Here is a 20,799-nt window from a genome sequence, read left to right on the forward strand (position 1 = left end):
CTTGAATAGAAGTTTCTCCTTTACCAAAAAATGGGAACAAAGCAGGTTAACATTGCTATTTCAAAGCAGAAAATTTATATTTGTGTCTTTAAGCCTACCTTAAAATTTATTCATCACACACTCATTCCTTTTATTAATAAAAACACTTAGGGTAGTATCCCGTCGCGCGTGTTTAGGCCCACACGCGCGACTCACCCGCACGCGTGTCGCATGCATCCTATCGTGTCATACGCATACGCATACGGCTTGCGAAGAATCTGCAGCGAGTTATAATATGTGCGGTTGTGACGCGCGTGCAGGCTAAAACACGCGTGACAGGAAAACCATCACAAAAGTATATTAAAACGCAATAAATTACAATCCAACATCACCAAAGAGCTTATGGCTCTAATCGTCGATATTCATCAATTTTTGCAAGCTCGCAATTTGAAATTTATGTCCGAAACTCAAAACTGTCGGTTAGCAATACCCTTCGTCCGATTCCGATTGAGCCAAACTGATTACCGTGGCCCTGACTGGGGCATATTTATCTAATATCCTAAGCGGGGGCCATTAGGGGATATTTTGATTGACGTGCTCGCCCCTGGGAGGCGTTAGGGTGCTTTTAGGGTTGGCGAATCGGGAGAAATTTAAATGTTTTTAGGTTTTTTGTTTTTGTTGTTAAGACATTGTAATGAAAAGTGTTTGGAATACGCTGGGCAAGGTTTAAAAGGACAGCCATATCCTCATATTTTATATGTTATTTTTATAGAGGTGAAAGGTGTGAGGTTCTCTGGATCTGACTAAGATTAACTCTTTTGTGAATCGGGGGAATCTCGAATGGAATTCACTTTAAATTGGTTCCAGGTTCGAATCCGAGACACGCAACTCTGATGTTTGAAAGCTATGTATGTATTAGAAGTTAATTGTCACTTGCTATAACCGTGAAAGAAACATAGAACCAAAAATGCCTAAGAGTTCAAAAAAAGTTCAAGCATAGTGAAATTTGGTTCAAACCTTCTGACTATAAGAGGAGGGCCATGACCACCAGTGGGTTAGTACTAACTTGAAATAATGGATGAACACACAAATAAAATGGAAAGAAAACAACACGTGTTTTAACCTAACAAATCGAAACATTGCGCGCCAACCCTACCCTCCACCCACCCCAGCCTCCCCGACACGTACACTTAATACAGTTTTGTCTTCCCATTTCGATACTCATTTGTATCCAGTGTCGACGGGACTAAGCATTTTATATTTAGTGATATAGTACGAATTGGCGATTAAGTTAAATTTATGTTCTTTTTATATCTGACTAGCTGACCCGGCAGACTTTGTACCGCCTCAAAATCTATTTATCAAATATATTCCATATAAAATATAGCCTATGTTACTCGTGGATAATGTAGCTTTCGAATGGTGAAAGAATTTTTAAAATCGATCCAGTAGTTTTTGAGCCTATTCATTACAATCAAACAAACAAACAAAGTTTTCCTCTTTATAATATTAGTATAGATAGTGGCTACTGTTGTTCATGGACTTCTGTAACCAATTCTTTATAGAAAAGGGATTCTACCTTATTACAGATGTAGCAAACGAGCGTGCTATCTACACAGGTATATAGGATACAGATCCTTACCAGGAGTTTCTACATTTCGACAAATTTGACTGTTTTGGTATTTGTTTACGTATGGGCCAATACGATTTCCTAGTTCTGACACAATCCACTTGGGGCGCTGATTGGAATTTGTATGGGCAAATACGTAAACAAATACCAAAACAGTCATATTTGTGGAAACGTAAAAACTCCTGGTAAGGGTACTGATGGATAAGTGACCACAGCTACCCATGGGCATCTGCAATCAACTACATAAAAAACAAGGGAACCTAATCACAAATATTTTACAAATCCTGCCTTAGATTGCAGCCTACGCGTTATTAATGATAGGTAAATCATAGCTAGAAAATTTTTCAAAATCAAAAAAATCTGAAAGGGAAAAAACAAAGTCGATAAAAAACGAATTTGTACATGTACTCGAGCATACTTATCACCACTCGCCTATCACAACTGAAACCCTCGCATACAATAAAATATAACCCTTAAATCAGTTCCGTATCCCAAGACATAAACCAACGTCTTGAAATGTAGAGTGTTTCAATGGTTTACAGCTCTCATAAATGATCCCTTATAAAATCGTCGACACTTGCAGTAAGACTTCTGAATAAATAAGGCAAAATCTTTAAGGAAATTCTAAAGTAATGTAATCATAAGGAATTTCAAAGGAAAATGTTTGATTTTCAATGTTGGGTACAACTTCGAAGCAAAATCCATTAACCTTCGAGTTATCCTTCCTTGTACGTATTTTCTTTCGATAACATAGATGTAGGTAGGTGTATGGAGTCTATCATAAAGTAAGTAAGGGTGTGGTAAGGGAGACATACTTTTACGAGGCGTTCCAGCTTAGTCCTCAGTGGTAGCGGCGCATGCGGCCGACCACAGGAAGGAATATCTAATCCTATCTGGAGTTGATTGCAGATGTCCATAGGGCGGCAGTAGCCACTTACCATCAGGTGGACTGCATGCTCGTCTGTTACTCCTATATTATAAAAAGAGCACTGCTTCTTCTGAGTCGCTTCTTCATTGCTGATAGTCGTGCCTGCTCTGGTGGTCTACTGTACTGTGCTGCATATTTCGCCAAAGTGCTCGGCGTTCTGGTTGTTTTAGGCATTCTGTGACAGACATCTTAGCCACTGCTACCTAGGAGAATTTATAATAAACCTAAGATAGTATTGGGCTTACCACCTAATGTCTACCTCTTATAAGTGTCTTTCCCTTAGTATACGATTCAAACCAGAATATAAAAACGCATAACACTGTTGCTATTAGGCAGAAATCGGCGGCGAAAGCTCTGATTTCGAAACGGGAAGAGATCTACCTCCTCCAAATGAGTTGAATGAAAGAAAGATGTTGATAGAAAACTCTGCTCATACTTCGATCATCGATTTAATGAAAATGATTAAGTTTTTTTAAGAAAAAGATATTTAGCCCACCGAAGATTCCAAAATAATGATGGATCAAACTAAGATTGTCTTGTAGAGTCTTATACGCGATATTGTTGCCAAGTCTATCCCTGTCTTTATGAAGACTGAAAAATGTATACAAAATTGCATAAGATTCTTATATAATATAACAAAGGACTTGTGAGGAAAAATATAATCTCAGTCTTTGAGATGCTGCAAAGACTCCATTATTTTTTTTATTATTATTTTTTTTTTTAATAATATGAGAGTAGCAGACGAGCATGCAGTCCACCTGATGGTAAGTGGCTACTGCCGCCCATGGACATCTGTAATCAACCCCAGATAGGATTAGATATTCCTACCTGAGGTCGGCCACAGATGCGCCGCTACCCCTGAGGACTAAGCTGGAACGCCTCGGAAAAGTCTATCTCCCTTACCACACCCTTCAAACCGGAACACAGCAGCGCCTAACACTGCTGTTATTAGGTAGAAATAGGTGTGGCGGTGGTGCCGCCGGAGTCGAACCACAAAGGGTTCTACCACCTTCCAAAATATAATATTTAATATAAAGTAATTTTTTGAACTAAGAGGGTAGCGGAAAATTTTCATTTTGCGCGCTGAAACAAATCTACTTGTCCAAGTAGCGTTTTGATAAATATGCTACCAGTAATAGAAAAGTCCGTTAAGGTTTTTATAAAAGTATGTTTCTGATTGTCTGATATTGTAATAGCTGCTGTTTTTTAACTTAATTATCTGTGTGTTATATATATATAGAGATGGGAAAAACACCCGGTTTAAACCCAGTACTGGGTTTAAACCCGATAAATACCCGTTTATACCCTCCCACAGGGTATTTATTCGGGTATTTAAAAATGATTTCATAAAATCTGTAGACAGTTTTTAAAGTAGTTCAAATATTTATTGAATAGATGTATTAGAAGTTTCTACGGTATTTTCAACGTTTTTACATTTTTTAATGTTATTTTTGAGGTTTTACCTACTTTTTTACCCGACTGCCACGGAACGGTTATGTTTTTTGCGCATATTTAGTATGTTTGTAAATCTTTTAATACATTCGGATCTGGTTAGATAAATTTCGATAGTTAAGGTGTCGTTATATTTGTCTTAAATACCTAAGTGTCATTTTTTCATAGATAGGAGTTTGAAAAAAACTTTATACACCCTGTATTATTCCATCATCGCATAGTGTCGCTTACAAGGGTCAAATTCTAGAAAGTAGTGATATATGACAAACTAAAGGAAAAGTGATATTTTGAAAAACTAATGCAGTTTAGTTTTTCACAATATCTGCCTCGTAACTCTCTTCAGCTTTTTTAGCTGATCCTTATAGTTTAGGATTTGGTCTTGAAGGCTCACTTCAAAATTTTACCCTAAAATAAATATTTTGTATACTGTAGTCAGAGGACGACATATACTACTTTTTATCAAGGAAACATACACGTTTCCTGATACAAGTCGAACTCATACAAGGAGGGTTCCGTACCACCCAATTGTCATATATTTTTTCATAGCAACCATAGAAGTAAATGTTATGTGAAAATTTGAACTGTCTACGTATTACGGTTCAATAGATAAAGCGAAATATGCTGAAAAAAGCGGGTTCTTATATAGCGTCTCCCATTTATTTTGATGTTTTTTTTATTATTAGTATTTGTTGTTATAGGGGCCACAGGATATTATATTTTAGAATAACAACGGGACGTGGACATTGTTTGAAATTTGCATCAAAAGCATACGCTAATTGGTTTCTTACTTAAGTCTGCATCTATCCTCTTCAATAATGGCGTGATAAAATGGCATTTTGGCGCTGTAAATGTCTTTTTACAGTTCATATTTAGTACAGTATCAACATCAAAGTAATAATTGCACTTAAAAAGGGATAGATATGTGTGAAAATAGTAAATACCCGAATAAAATCCCATTTTCGGGTTTAAACCCTATTTCTTCCCAACGACCGGGTAAACCCGGTTTATTCCCGATGGGTTTAAGCCCTCTGCCCATCTCTATATATATATCAAAAATAATCTTGAAAACGAAATTTTCACAAACTTGAAAATAGCGTTACTAAATCCTTCATAAAATATTCCTTCATAAAATTGAACTCCATGGTTCAGTAGGAAACTCATATAAAAACGTTTTAAATAAAAGATCTCCAATTTGAATTTGAAAGAGTTGCCCAAATCGCAACGCACCCGACACGCCGCCATGACAGAACGACTCAATTTTGTACAAAAATTGTAGGCAATCGAGCCTTTATCGTGCTTCGAATTAGTATTCATTCAGCGTCCGTAGGATACAATTTATTTCATCTACCAAGTGGAGTCACGTACCCGTTCGTCCATCTTACGGCAAATGGAATTTGATGAAATTCACCCAAGATGAAAACTCTGGGAATTGGAGCGTTGGGTTTTAGTTAAATTCTTCCGAAATGGATGACAAAATAAGATGTTTCAGCGTCCAGTTTTACGCAGAAATCGTCCTTTACTACTCTCGATAAATTTAAATCTCCAAACTCGATATGTTTATGAAAGAAAATAGTGTCAAAATCTGTTCCTTGACTTTAGTAGATCTTGAATACAAATGTGAATACGTATATTAAATCATTTTATGGTAAGTTATTCCTAACTGCCCCGATAATAATTGTTCAATCTTTGTCAACAGTTTGCCACTTATATCCTTCCGTGGGATTGCGTGGCCGTGCTACCTACACCCTGCGGTCTGGCCTTCGAGCTGGACCGCACAATAATTACAAAGATGACACATTTTAAAAAATTCTACCATACATTTATTTTTTTGAATTTAATGGTTTATATTAAAAAGTGTGTGTATTCTTATTTCGAGGCACGCTTCAAGTTTATATTGTAAGTTAATATATACTTAGAAATATAGATATAGAAGTACAAGGCATCTGCATACCATTCTATTGAAAAAGGAGGAAAAACAAAAATAAATGGAAATACGCGTTTCCGCGCAATTGCGACCTATTTTTTTTTCATACTGTATCCAGCATTGTGAATACATACAAAATAAAAACAATATTTATAGTTCACGTTATTATCTACACTAATATTAGTGTAGATAATAACGTGAACTATATATTATAATATTATAAAGAGGAAAACTTTGTTTGTTTGTTTGGTTGTAATGAATTGGCTCAAAAACTACTGGACCGATTTTAAAATTCTTTCACCATTCGAAAGCTACATTATCTACGAGTAACATAGGCTATATTTTACATGGAATATATTTGATAAATAGATTTTGAGGCGGTACAAAGTTTGCCGGGTCAGCTAGTGTTGTATAAAATTAAGCAGATTCGTAAAAAATGTAGAGTCGCAAAATGATTGTGATTGAAATAAAATGAGATGAAATGTAATTACAGGAAATGAAACGCAGTTGAATGAAATGAAGAGAAATTAAATAAAATGAAATTAACCGAAAACAAATTGAAGGAACATATTAAATAAATAAATAAATATTACTTTAAAATTTTATGCCTGTGTCATTGAATTTAATTAAGTAAATGATTTGTTTTTTATTATTTTACTTGTACTCATTATTTATACAAAACGAAATAAAATTTATTTATGAGTATATTACGGTTATAAGTTATTACCATTTACTTATAATATTTTTCTTATAATACTGCGGTAGTACCGGATCACGACTACCAGAGAGCTTAGTGAATTGGTAACAATGGCGGATTACGCTCAACTCAAGAGCAACATAACTGCTATTATAGAAAATATCAACATATATTCTAAAGGCGGAAGTACTTTACTTTTGCCTTATAGCAGCGTGGATTATTTTAGCAAAATCATAATTGGTAGTCTTTTTTTATAATATAGGAGTAGCAGACGAGCATGCAGTCCACCTGATGGTAAGTGGCTATTGCCGCCCACAGATGCGCCGCTACCCCTGAGGACTAAGCTGGAACGCCTCGGAAAAGTCAGGCTCCCTTACTACACCCTTCAAAACGGAACACAGCAGCGCATAACACTGCTGTTATTAGGTAGAAATAGGTGCGGCGGTGGTGCCGCCGGAGTTGAACCACAAAGGGTTCTACCACCTTCAAAGTCGCCTTACCATCAGCATGTAATGCTCGTCTGCTACTTCTATATAAATGCCGAAAAATAAGACAACGCTATGGATTTCATATGAACTAAATACACGAAAATGACAGAAACTTGGTCTCTCAATCCGAACCATTAAAATATTAAAAACTATTTTATATTTAAACGGCGAAGAAAAATACAGTATGAAGTGTGTCGTAAAGGAGACATACTTTTCCGAGGCATTCCAGCTTAGTCGTTAGTCGTAATGGCTCATCTGTGGCCGAGAACTAGTAGAAATCTAATATTATCTGGGGTTGATTACAGATGTCCATGCGGCAGTGGCCACTCATCAAATGGACTGTATGATCGTCTGCTACTCTTATATAATAAGAAAGTGTCGTCAACGCGAAAATTCTGTCGAAACTACAGATTTGAAAAGTACAGAGTTCTGGGTACAGTACAGATCGATGCACAGAGTAACGACCCAACACTAGTGCGTAATATCGCTCACAGAAGTGATGATCAAACACAATAGGTAGGAGTGAAGGGGACGTTCGAGCTCACCCTGTGGGTTAGTGGATATTTAGGGTGGATTTCCAATAAAATATATTTTGACTAAGATCGTATAAACTCTATAGTTGTGTATACCGGCTTCTAGAAACTTCGGATCCTTGTTTAGCTACCTATCATACATTTAAGCAATTAGTAGGATATTTTATAAGATTGAAATAGCAAATGAGCTTGCAGTCCGTCGAAATGTAAGTGGCTACTGTCACTCATAGACATCTATATTTAAACCCGGATAAGATGAGCTTAGCTTAGCAGAACACACTGATAGAAGACAGAAAGAGTTGTGACGGTGGTGCCTCCAGAGAACCACAACGGCTTCTACCACTATCAAAGTAAACAAAAATGAAATAAAAAAAACTGTTAAACCTTTTTTTTTCCAAAATCAATGACAGACATAACTAATTCCACTTATGCAGCTTCCCCGAACAATCAAATCAGCGTTTCCTAAACCACCCCGAGTCATTATGCACCCCAAAGACGTTTATCTTCCCCAACAGGCCCCCTGCTGTTATAAACACCTTCGTATTATACGCTCCCAATCCCCTTAGCTCTGTTCCCTGGGGATAATAAAATCTTGGATCTTCTTTATAGTATTAAAGTAGCTGACGATAATATCTGGATGTGTGCGTCTTAAGTCTAAATATATGGTAAGTTTTAGAAGGCGCCTTTAGAATTTAAAAAAAGACAATTTTGTATAGTACTTAGGTATAAATTTAGGACAAAAGAAAAAGTAGATATGATGAAATCACTGATGAATGTAGGTATATTAATTTGGCTTCCATACGTCAAAAACGATGAAACGGAACCCTAATTAAACCTCTCTTATGTCAGCCAATTTATTCGGATACTGGACCGATTAAATTGAAATTTAGTACATGTATGCTATTTCGTTGGTACCCATATAGGCTAAGTGGAAACACCTTGGGTAAGTATGTCTCTCTCATCACCTTCAAACCAGAACACAGCAGCGCTTAACACTGCTGTTATTAGGCAGAAATAGGTGTGGCTTGGTGTCGCTGGAGTCAAACCACAAAGGGTTCTACCACCTTTATATCCCAACCCCTTATTTCCTATAATACTGAGCCTAAAATCTTATGTTCAAAACTCTACAGATGTCTTTTACTACAGTTTTTATTTCTAATCGATTACTTACTAACAGATGTTCAGAGTCTAGACGACAGAAGCTTCGTTACATAATTACCATTAAATAATACAAATTTTCAATATCTACTTAAGTACCAAAAAAATATCTCATACTAGCTGACCCGGCAAACGTTATGTTGCCATATAAATAAAAAAATGTTAAGGGTCAACCCTTATCACTTAGGGGTATGAAAAATAGATAGTAGCCGATTCTCAGACCTACTGAATATGCATATAAAATTTGGTGAAAATCGGTAAAGCCGTTTCGGAGGAGTACGGTAACTAACATTGTGACACGAGAAGTTTATATATAAGATGTAAGTAAAGTCGCTTGCTCCACTTATATCATTCTTAAAACTTGACATAAGTTACATAAACGCTTATGTGAGAATCTCCCACGAAACTAACTGTATCTTGCAAGACGTAATGCCTTCAGATTAAAAGATTAGCCACAATAGCGTCTTGCTACAATGCTACAATGGTTTCGACGTCTTGTGGGTTTGATTCCCGGCTTACTTAATAATTAGATTGATATTAAGTTATTTTTATTATAGGAGTAGTAGATGAGCATGCAGTCCACCTGATGGTAAGTGGCTACTGCCGCTCTTGGACATCTATAATCAACCCCAGATAGAATAAAATTCCTACCCGATGACACTTGAGGTTAGGCCAATGAGGACTAAGCTGGAACGCCTCGGAAAAGTATGTCTCCCTGACACTACTGTTATTAGGTAGAAATAGACATGGCGAAGTTGAACAACAAAGAGTTCTACCACCTTCAATCTTACGTGTGTTTCTGTGTATAACTGACAATACTGACGCTATTTTTAGTTTTGATTTTAAATCGATGTAGGCGATAAGTTTACAAAGGCTTCAGGCCACAGAGGCGTATAAATATTCTATTTTTATTACGTTATCTTTATGCGGTATATTTTTAACTGCATGTAGGTATGCAATTATGTATGTCTCATTTTTTGCCACATCCTACAGCCCAAATGCCTTAACGGATCTTAACATATGAGGTATCGTTAGATTTTCTAAATCATGGGAGTAAGATACGCTATAAGTTTTTTTTTTATAATATTGGAGTAGCTGACGAACATGCAGTCCACTTGATGGTAAGTGAATACTGCCGCCCATGGATATCTGTAATCAACTATTAGGATTAGATATTCCTACCTGAGGTCGGCCACAGATGCGCCGCTACCCCTGAGGACTAAGCTGGAACGCCTCGGAAAAGTATGTCTCCCTTACCCATCAAACCAGAACACAGCAGCGCTTAACACTGCTGTTATGAGACCAAAATAGATGTGGCGGTGGTTCCGTGGGAGTCGAACCACAAAGAGTTATACCACTTTCACTAATAATAAGTAAGGTTTTAGTTTTTATAATAATTTCCGTAGTTAAACCGATTGGCTAACAATAAAACTGTTTAGATGCTGTCACATCTATCGCCTGAGTACATCGAGACAAACCGTGAGATGAGATCATCATCGTCTTCGTTGACTTGCGGTTGTTACTACGAATTCGCGAACGCAACTAGATAGTGTTCTGTTTTCGAACGAAGTCAATTCATTTACATGTTGCTTACACTCGCTTAAGCATAAATTAAACAGACCTCAGAAATAAAACGGTATATTTCATTATACAAATGTCAGGAATGTAAAAAGGTCTTGTATAATGAAATATACAAGAATGGACCCTTTTACATTCGTAACATTTTACATAATGCTGAATGTTTGTCTGTCTATACAGTTAAGTGCAGACTTTTGGAACAGATGAACTTAACTTGACAAAACTTTCACGTACAGGTTGATTGTATTACAGTAATACTTGACGTTTCTACCGTAACAATATTTAGGTTAATCACGATTTAAATGTATTTCTACGGCATCGCTCTTAAGCTCGGAGAATTTAAATTCACCAGACCTTTTTACTAATATATTTTTTTTATTCCTGTCACATTTAACATAAATCGAGTTGTGTTCTTAAATACTTAGTAGCACCGCGATCTCTCCACGACGCAACAACACGACAATGACACTACTGACTGCAAAAAACTTTAGATGACTCTTTTACTTGACTATACTCGTAAGATAGAGTAAATAGAAAGTTTGAGGTGGGTTACGTATGTATGTGATGAAAGGTTACCTTTGATTTTGTGGACTTTAGACTTAATTTTGGTTTTACTTGTATGATTGTGTTTTATTAAATAACTAGTAATATGATTATATTTTTTACGTTGTCTATTTTTCTATATTTTGTCAGTTAATATGTTTAGTTATTATGTTTTTTTTTGTTTACAAAAACGCATATTCTTCTACGTATTACGCCGTTTGTTGTATCACATTATTTTGACTCATCAAAGAATAAATAAATAAAGATATAATTATCTGGCCGAGAATTGTTGTTTAGGTAAAAAAAATTGACATTTCTTAAAGTGTTTAAAACTAGGAATAGACCTCAGGAATGCCTTCGTGGCCGACGTCAGATATCCTATCTGAGATTTTTTAATCGTATCTGAGATAGATTATAAATACCCTAAGACGGTAGTTAATATTTACCATGAGATGTATGTATGCTTATTTCATGTTTCTATAGACAATTAAAAAGTGCAGTCTCTTTTTTTTTTTTTAAATATAATTTACATTTTCACAAAAACTGTTTTCTTGTTATTTGAATGCCAAACTTTTAACAGCCTTTTGCAGACCGTACCCCTCGAAAGAGGCCTACTTGGCGGCAGGTCATTGACACGGCTTGCGTGAGCTTAAAATTTTTCCGCGGAATTATGCTCATTAAAACGTTATGATAACTATCTCCTGTTTTATTTTATCATATTTAAGAAAATAGCTGTTTTCATGTAGACATACAACTATATATGAGTAATGGACCGGACCTGGGGAAGAGTGTCAATCCAAAATGGCGTCAGTTTGACGCAGTTTAAAATTTTTGAATAACAATCATTACAATCTTCGCTTTATACTTGTTAGATGTGGAACGTGTAAGATGTGGAATGGAAGATGTGTAAGATGGTGTGTGGAAGATGTGATACGTGTAAAATGTGGAATGAGCTTCCTCCCGAGGTATTCCCGGAGCGCTATGACATGGGGCTCTTCAAAAAAGGTGCAAAAAGAGCTCTCATACGAAGCCGGCGATGCATTGGCGACTCCTCTGGTGTTGCAAATGTCCATAGGCGGCGTTGACTACTTTCCATCAGGTAGCACGCCTGCTTAATCGTTAGGTTAAACTATAAAAAAAAAAATAATAAAGCCCTATCCTAACTAATGTTAGAGATGCGAATGTGTGTTTGTTTTTTAATAAATCATGAATTAACATACCCGATTGTCATTAAATTTTGTACACACGTTGTCAAAGGTCCAAAAAAAGACATAGGGTATCATTTATCCCAAGAAATGTACCGTTCGCGAGGGATATATAAATACTCTGACCATGAGCAAAGCCAGATAAAAACTAGCAGTTAATATCTTTATGTCTTTGTTTTCAACCTTGTACCACTGTTTCCAAATACATGCAAACGGCATACAGTTTATCAGCTCTTATGCAACAGCTTTATGCCTGTGTGGTTCCACTTCGTCGGCGCTGCTGTGTTGCGTTTTGAAGGCTGTGGTTAGGGAGACTTATCATATGAGGTTTTAATTTAACATACCGTTAGAAATATTTTCAAATTATTGAATTATACTTAGTACTTATTATTTTAATTAATTAATTTGTGTTATTGTCATGATGTGTTATTTTTATAATAATAAGTGTCCATTTATATAGTCACGGGCTGGTAGTACAACAATTGTATGAGTTAGCCATAGATTAGTAAGATTACTCACTCCTAACAAGAAAATATACCCAGTATTGAGAATTGAAATAGTTGCGTAAAAAAGTTTTGCCACGTCTCCGTGCTAAAATATCCCTAAAATATTTGAAATAATTATTTATTTATTTATTATGTAAATTACGTAATTATTACGTAAATTAGTTATTTATTCGTAAATTTTCTCTATAGATGTTTTTATTTGTCAAGCATTCAAAAAAAGAACTTACTAAAATAAGCTGTTTGTGGCTTCATTCAATTTCAAGGCGGCGAAGTATCATTACTAATCTATGGAGTTAGCATAAAAGAGAAAAAGAACGCTCAAGACGTTAGAGTTGTATTTTGCGCGGGAATAATAAAAGTACTAAATTCGACCAAGATTTTTTTATTATATTAATATGAATTCGACTGAATTGTGAGAGTGACACAGTTTATGCATTCATTTCCATTTCATATTATTCTTTTTAGATAAGTAGTCGGGTTTTTTGTTTTTATAATAATGACCAGCTTTATGGTGGTAAACCCTTCATCATCTTGCATTAAAAATAATATGCATAATAATAACACCTTACGGAGGCGACAGTTTTTACCCGACTGTCAAGGAAGGGTTATGTTTTTCGCGCGTATCTTGTATGTTTGTCTTTCTTTATTTGATCCGATCTAACAAACGGCTGGATGAATTTCAACAGTTAAGGTGTCATTATATTTGTCTCAATGACCCGAGTGTCCTTAGATAGGTATTAGTAAAAAAAAATCAAAATGGCCGATTTTTGGCGCGAAATAGTAACACATTTAAAAAAAAAGGTTAACCGAACCTATCTAGTAGGGTATCAAATGAAAGGAAATTAAACGGAGATTATAAAAACATATTTGTATATATATAAAACAGCAAGGTGACTGACTGACTGACTAACTAAGTGACTTTTTCATTTTTCAGAAATCAACGTAAAGCCTAAACCAAGGACCTTACAGTTCTGAAATTTTGCACATAGGTTCACTATATAGCGTGAATAAGTACTAAGAAAGGCCTTTTGGAAATTCTTCCCTTAAGAGGGTAAAATAGGGGAAAACAGTTTTTTTGAAATCCTTTAATTTTGAAACAACTACTATAAAATATTATATTTGGCTTTCTGGATAGGAACAAGGACGCACTTATGTATCCCCCTCCGAAAAATCAACCCCGTAGAGGGTAAAATAAGGGTTAAAAGTTCATTTGAACAATCGTCAATTTTGAAGCAAACATTATGAAATTTTGTATTAGGCTTGTTGGATAAAAATAATGAAATTCTAGCTATAATGAGGTAAAATAATGACCGAAACTTTGATTTATTGAAGTTATATATTTTATAGACCGTAAATGGTGGATTTTGTCATGAAATAGCAACACGTTTTAAAAAAAGTTTTAACCAAACCTATCGAGTAGGGTGTCAAAATAAAGGAATTTAAGAGGAGATTACACATACATTATATAATATATCTTATATATAAAATTCTCGTGTTAGTTACCGTACTCCTCTGAAACGGCTTCACCGATTTTCACCAAATTTTATATACATATTCAATAGGTCTGAGAATCGGCCACTATCTATTTTTTACCCCTGAGTGTTACTCGTATTGCACGACTCATGATGCGAAGCATCAGAGAGTGCTTTACGATCGAAAAATTTTTTTCGCTTCATTTTGGCGGCTATTTTTATTATTATAGCCTTGATAGTTCACGGAATCAAGATATTTTGCATACTATTGTCGAGATAATTTAATGGAGATTAATTCCATACTTTTTAAAAATTGATTTACTGCAATAGAATTGGAAAAAAACACCAAAATAGGTCAAAAAAATTTCCTGTCCGTCATGTCGAAACCTGAAAACACTGTAACTTGTGAAAAAATCCATCATTTGAGTATATATCTGTATATCTATTGATATTATGTACATTTATTCCACCAGGGGCGCTTGTGCAGTACCTTCTTCCTACTACAGCTGTTTTTTCGGCGATTAATTTTGAACGACTTAAGTTTTTTTTTTTTTTTTTTTTTATATTTCATAATTAAATGAGCATTATGAGTCGTGCACTTTTGGATTTTCCAAACTTTATACACATCGAGATGACATTCTGACTAAATGAATGAGTTGCTGTGCCAGAGATCAACGCAAAGGGAAACCGCTGAACTTAAGCGTGCTGCAATTTTACACATAGGTTCTTTATATAGCGTAAATGAGCGAGGATAAAATAGGATAATATCTTTTGTTTTTGAAGCAGAAACCTACTACGAAAATTTGTATTTGGCTTTCTGGATAAAAATAATGAAATGCCTATTTCACTGCTTTTGGAAATTCTACTTCAGCCTTTCTGGTGCAGTCGGGTTTTTGATTTTTTTAATTAATTACTTGTTATTGGTATTGAAACTATAGAATCACGGTGACTTATGACATTTAATAGGTATATAGACATTTGTATAAGGAAAACCACAGACAAAAATAATGATGCCTTAGTCGGTATTCATTAAACAACCGGTTGTCGATACCCTTGACCGTCATAATGTGCGCACAGGCTAGCAAGAGAGAAGGTATGCGATTATGGCCTTCACATGTACCAATTACGCAAATGATATTTATAGCCATTTATTTTTGTGTAGGTAACTTTCATTGCAGTGTTTTAGCCATACATAAGTATAAATATCTCACCACCTTGTAATTGAAGGAAGCCATTAAATGACAGAACCTGACAGAACTGTCAGCCGTTTAATGGCTGTCATGGTGTAATTTACGCGGATTATTTTTGTGTATGTTACTTTCATTGCAGTGTCAGTGTTTTACCCATACATAAGTATAAATATCTCACCGCCTTGTAATTGAAGGAAGCTGTTATATGACTTAAACGGCTGACAGTTCTGTTAGCCGTTTAATGGCTGTCATGGTGTAATTTACGCGGAACAATGCCGACATACGCAGTTACGACACAAAATCGAAGAAAAAGTGCGAAAAAATATCGTTTCATTCGTAAATGATCTAACTACATTTTTTTAAATCTGTTTTCAAACACAAAATGGAGGACAGGGACAATTGTCAAAAGGTTACATTTTCTTATTAGGAGCGAGTAATCTTTACTAATCTATGGTTTTACCTTTTACCAGACTGCGGAGGAAAATGTATGTATAATGTTGTATGTATGTACATAATTATGTCTAATTTATTTACCAGAGGCGCGGTCGCAGCTTAAGATTCGACAGGGGAGATTTGGTTGAAATAGACCACTTTTTTAGACAAAATCATTCTTCTTCATACTAGACATTATCAAACAATCTATGATAGGTTAGGTTAGGTTAGGTTAGGTTAGGTTAGGTTAGGTTAGGTTAGGTTAGGTTAGGTTAGACATTATCAAACAATCTATGATAGGTAATAATTAAAGATTGGTTATTAATACCAGGTATAAGACAACCTAATAGTTCTAAGGTTTAACTAGTCGATCCATCACGTTAGTGGTCGGCCTTATGCCAGATTTATGTCTAGATTATATCGTACTTGATGTGAGATAATGCTTAGATGATCTTGACATCGATAGAGCTGACTTGAATATATTTGAATGTAGAGCTATTAGTTTTGATTACGATGAGGCCGATGTCCATATTTTTGCTTTAAATCATTGTTAAAATGTTGCTGTGTTCTGATTTTAAGGGTCATTGATTATAAGGGAGAAACATACTACTTACATAAAGGCGTATTGACTTAGACCCGAGGGATACCTCATTGTTTTGGCCTAATGTTTCAAATTATTCGAAAGCGAACGTTTTATTCTCCAAGAATTTATTTCTTCAAGAATTATACATTACTTCCCAGAATTTGATCCTTATAAGCAACACTATCAGATAGTGGAATAATATAGAGGGTGTATGTCTTTTCAAATTGAACTCGTTCGATTCCCGGCTAGGGAAAAAGATATTTTAAAAAACTAATGATGCAGTTTTAGTTTTTATCAAAATCGGCCTCGTAACTCCTTTCAGCATTTTTCGCTAATCCTTATAGTTTCGGATTTGGCCCTGATGGCCTATTTGAAAAATTCACCCTGCATATATCTACGTGTAGGTAATGCAGTAATTTAATTTGAACTATTTCATTACTACAAAATGTTAGATTACTACACAATAGGTACTACCTAAATATAAATCTAGTGCCGTAAATTAGAAACTTTGAATTCAACATAGTTAATGCAGTTAGACACATGCTCGTGCTCTAATCTTACTACCGTTCCAACCTTACTACAGTTAAAACTAATTTAGCACGAAGCACGCTCCAAAGTTCTTCACGAACACAACTAAATTTATATTAACAATTTCCTCTATTTAGATCTTTTAGGAGATCGTCGTCAACCTATTTGCCTCCCATTGCTGGAAACGGGTCACGAATAAGTAGGAATAGGCCAGTCTACCGTGCTGGACAAGTGCTTATTGGTAAACTTTATACATCATCATCATCATCATCATCATAATCATCAGCCCATTACTGGGCAGGGGTCTCCGCTCAGAAGGGGAAGGATTAGGCCATAGTCCACCGCGCTGGTCAAGTGCACATTAGTAGACTTCAAACACCTTTGAAAACGTTTTTTATTAGATTTCTCAGATATGCAGGTTTCCTAGCGAAGTTCTCCTTCACTGTTTAAGCAAGTGTTAATTAATACGCACATAACTTTGAAAAATCAGAGGTGTGCGCCTGGGAAATTTTATACATACTTTAAGAAATATTTTAAGATCGCGCAGGTATTCTGGTTTCACGGTGTTTTACTTCACCATTAAAGCATGTGATAACTAATTCTTATACGCACATAAGCAAAAGAACATAGCCTGGGATTTGAACCCTCGACATTCGGCTTAAGATACCATATCGGCATAAGATGCTATATCATTGTTAATAGTGAATTTATCTTATTTTTAAGGGGATGTATTAAAAATAATTGGTTATTTACGTTTTTAATATAAGGAGCGTCGCTGTTCATTATTTTATTGACGACCTGTATTGCGAAGTGACAAGGTAATCATTTCGCCATGAGGGTTATCAGGCTGTAGATTCTAGGTTCGATACCCGGCCTGTGTAACAACAGAAGATAACTTTGTTTTTGGGTTTTATTTTTTCTACACTAAAATTATAAAGAGAAAAACTTTGTTTGTTTGGTTGTAATGAATAGGCTCAAAAACTACTGGACCGATTTTAAATTCTTTCACCATTCGAAAGCTACATTATCTACGAGTAACATAGGCTATTGTTTATATGAAATATATTTGATAAATAGATTTTGAGGCAGTACAAAGTTTGCCGGGTCAGCTAGTGTTATCATAACATTGATGTACCAAACACGATTGTACCCGATAGGTGGACACTGCTGCCTATAAACATCAATGAACTCCTCGTAGAAGAGAGGTTCTATGTTAGTTGATAGGGGCTGAGGTGGTCGCCTCATTTGTAAGCCAGCATTCATACCTTTCCACCGAAACGAAGAACTGCTTCATGCTAGAAAATTTGGCGATGGTAGCTTCCCGGTTTAACATTATAGACTCTTTGACTTGCTGTGTGGCATCTACGATAAGAAATCCTTTTTTTTGTGTTCGAGGGGAAAACCTTCGAAAGGTACCCGGTGCCGTGGGAGCGACACAGCGTTATGTGGGATTCTTACCGCACTAACCCCCCCGGTGGCCGTCCTCGGCGCTGCGTTAAGGACTACGGGATCTCCAGAGGAACGCAACCGGAGTCCTCTTAGCGCGTTGCCGTCGGGTTCCGGCCAGGTGAGCATGCCGCTCGCCACACCGTCTGTTATACACGACGGTATACGAACACATACCGCCGTCCTTCCCGGGGTCGCTGGCCGGGCGGTTCGAGCTCCCACTCTTGCAACCGCAACCCCGAAAGCCCCTTTTAGACGCCTCTTACGACAGGCAGGGGATACCGCCCTATTCTGGTCCCGGAACTACAGGGATACGATAAGAAATCCTAGCGTGTATAAAAGTAGAAACGGTATGAAAAGATATCTATTTTGCAAAATGGGCTTATCATAGTGGCTACTAAGAATTCTACATCAAAGGTTATCAAACTTGCTAATATCTAAAACTAATCCAAACTAGACTCCAGGACTAATTAAGTTTCGTCCTCATATTTCCAGCTAGTTTGGGTTCGTGGTAAGATTTAAATGTCATGAGTGGGAAGATATTATATTATGTGGGTGGATTATTCGATTTATGGTTATTATTTGTCTAGTAATAATCTGAAAGTGAAACTTTAGTTATAAATATCGTCATCACTGTCCCAATGAACACGGGTCTTGGAGTGAGACCTGAGAGGGTTTTAGGCTAAAAGTCTACCTCGCTGGCCAAGTGGGTTTAGACTTTACATATCCTTAAAGACTTTTTAACAACTTTAAGGTTTTCTAACAATATTTCCTTCGTCGTTTAAACAAGTGATTATTATAATATTAATTTCTTAATTTCCCACAGACATGAATTTGAAATATCTATCAGAGATGCTTAGGAGGTCGAGTTTATCCACTAGGTTTTTAGTTATAAATATTGCATAAACCTATAGAATTACAATGATATTTAATAAAATTTAATTTAATACAATTAAAGCAATCCTGGTGGGAATGCAACCTCAGGTTTGACAGGCTAGGGCGTCTTTATAATGACCGAATAAAGTTATTTAATAAATTAAATTATTTGACAGATTGTTTGACAGTTACACCTCCGCATTTATTTGTCAGTCTATTTAAAAAAACAAAAACTTAATTGATGTCTTACATAACCTTCAAATAGCTTATTTGCATAAACATTCAACTATGCAGTAGCCAAAGACTGGACATGAGGAGGTGTCATCCATGACTTATTACCAATTGGTAATAACTTATTCCCCATATGTCACTCAATTCGAGATGCTATGACATTGAATCTAGATAAGTTTAAAAATCTAACTGTGTATTAAAGCTTCTTGCTTAAGACTAAGTTCCTAAGACATTACAAAGTAGAGAAACAAAATTGACTTATTTGACAGATTGTATGAAAGTTACACCTTAGCATTTAATTGTCAAAGTAGATATATTTGAAGCTTTTTAAACTTAATTTATGTGTTACTCCACATAACCTTCAAATTGCTTATTTACAATGACATTGGACCTTGGTGCCCTCCACGACTCCTACACCTATGTTTTGGAGTTATTACCAATTGGTGAAATGAAATGAATGAAATGAAAATAGTTTATTTCTCTCACAATTGGTAATAACTCCAAAACATATGTCAATCAATTCGAGATGCTATGGCTTTGAAATAAGATATGTTTAAATATCTTACTGTCTATTAAAGCTTGCTTAAGACTAAGTCCCTAAGACATTACAAAGTAGGACAAAATTGACTTACCAACGTTTAGTATTAGGAGAAGCGCCGCCGCGACGCGCGGAAGCGGGGGCGTCGCCCTCGCCCTCATTGGCCGATCCGTAGGGCGGCTCTTACTGAAACACGTGCACTGACTACCGAGGTACGACACACACTGACTTTCACTGTACACCTTTCACTTATTTTGTTTCTTTTATTCTTATTCACTACTTAGGTCTAGTTATTGTCGGTTTTGTTGCGCGCTCTGCTAAGTTAGGATGGGTTATTGATAAACGCTTAGTTGTCTTATCGCTTCAGTGTTTGGATATGTCGCAGCTTTAGAATTATGATGACATTGAAAAAAGAAAAAAAGGAAAAAAGACCATGTATACAATAATTCAATCGACATGATTTTGATATTTTTAAATCAATCTGTTTTGTTTTATATTTTTTTTGTCTTTTATTTTATTTTGACGATTTTTGGAAACTGTTCATAAAACAACTCAAATTTTATTTTACATTTGAGTAGTTTTATGAACTCAATTTCCCAAAAATTATATTCTGTGTCACCCTAATTCTAAAGATGTGATATTATTACGAGGCACTAAATAAGTAATACTATTAAGCGTTCATGAATAACTTTTATTGTAACTCTTACGTAAAGCAAATAAAATATTCTCTTCCAAGAGACAACAATTTGGATGAAGCTTATTATATTTAACTATTTTATTATAAGTATTTTTAAAGCCTGTTTCATATATTATTTTGTACTTTTTTATTACGTTAATATTGTAAATAATTAAATGTAACTTGTAGAATTATTGAAAATAAAA

The 20,799-nt window shown here is 35.6% G+C and overlaps 1 protein-coding gene across 2 annotated transcripts in view; it reads right to left on the reverse strand.

Moving 5' to 3' along the window:
• Nucleotides 1-20,799, reverse strand: part of LOC140745335 (protein Skeletor, isoforms B/C) — a 62,842-nt gene that overhangs the window by 29,893 nt on the left and 12,150 nt on the right. Inside the window, exon 2 of one of the 2 annotated variants that reach the window (XM_073077125.1) lies at nucleotides 20,012-20,234. In XM_073077125.1, coding sequence (XP_072933226.1) covers nucleotides 20,012-20,078 — 67 coding nt within the window. In that variant the 5' untranslated portion in view covers nucleotides 20,079-20,234. The remainder of the gene's footprint in view (nucleotides 1-20,011; nucleotides 20,235-20,799) is intronic. The other variant, XM_073077131.1, reaches the window with a different exon arrangement.

Source organism: Epargyreus clarus, unplaced genomic scaffold (assembly GCF_041222505.1).
Source record: "Epargyreus clarus isolate Ecla_fem2 unplaced genomic scaffold, WU_Ecla_fem_2.2 ptg000002l, whole genome shotgun sequence".
NCBI classification, from domain to species: domain Eukaryota; kingdom Metazoa; phylum Arthropoda; class Insecta; order Lepidoptera; family Hesperiidae; genus Epargyreus; species Epargyreus clarus.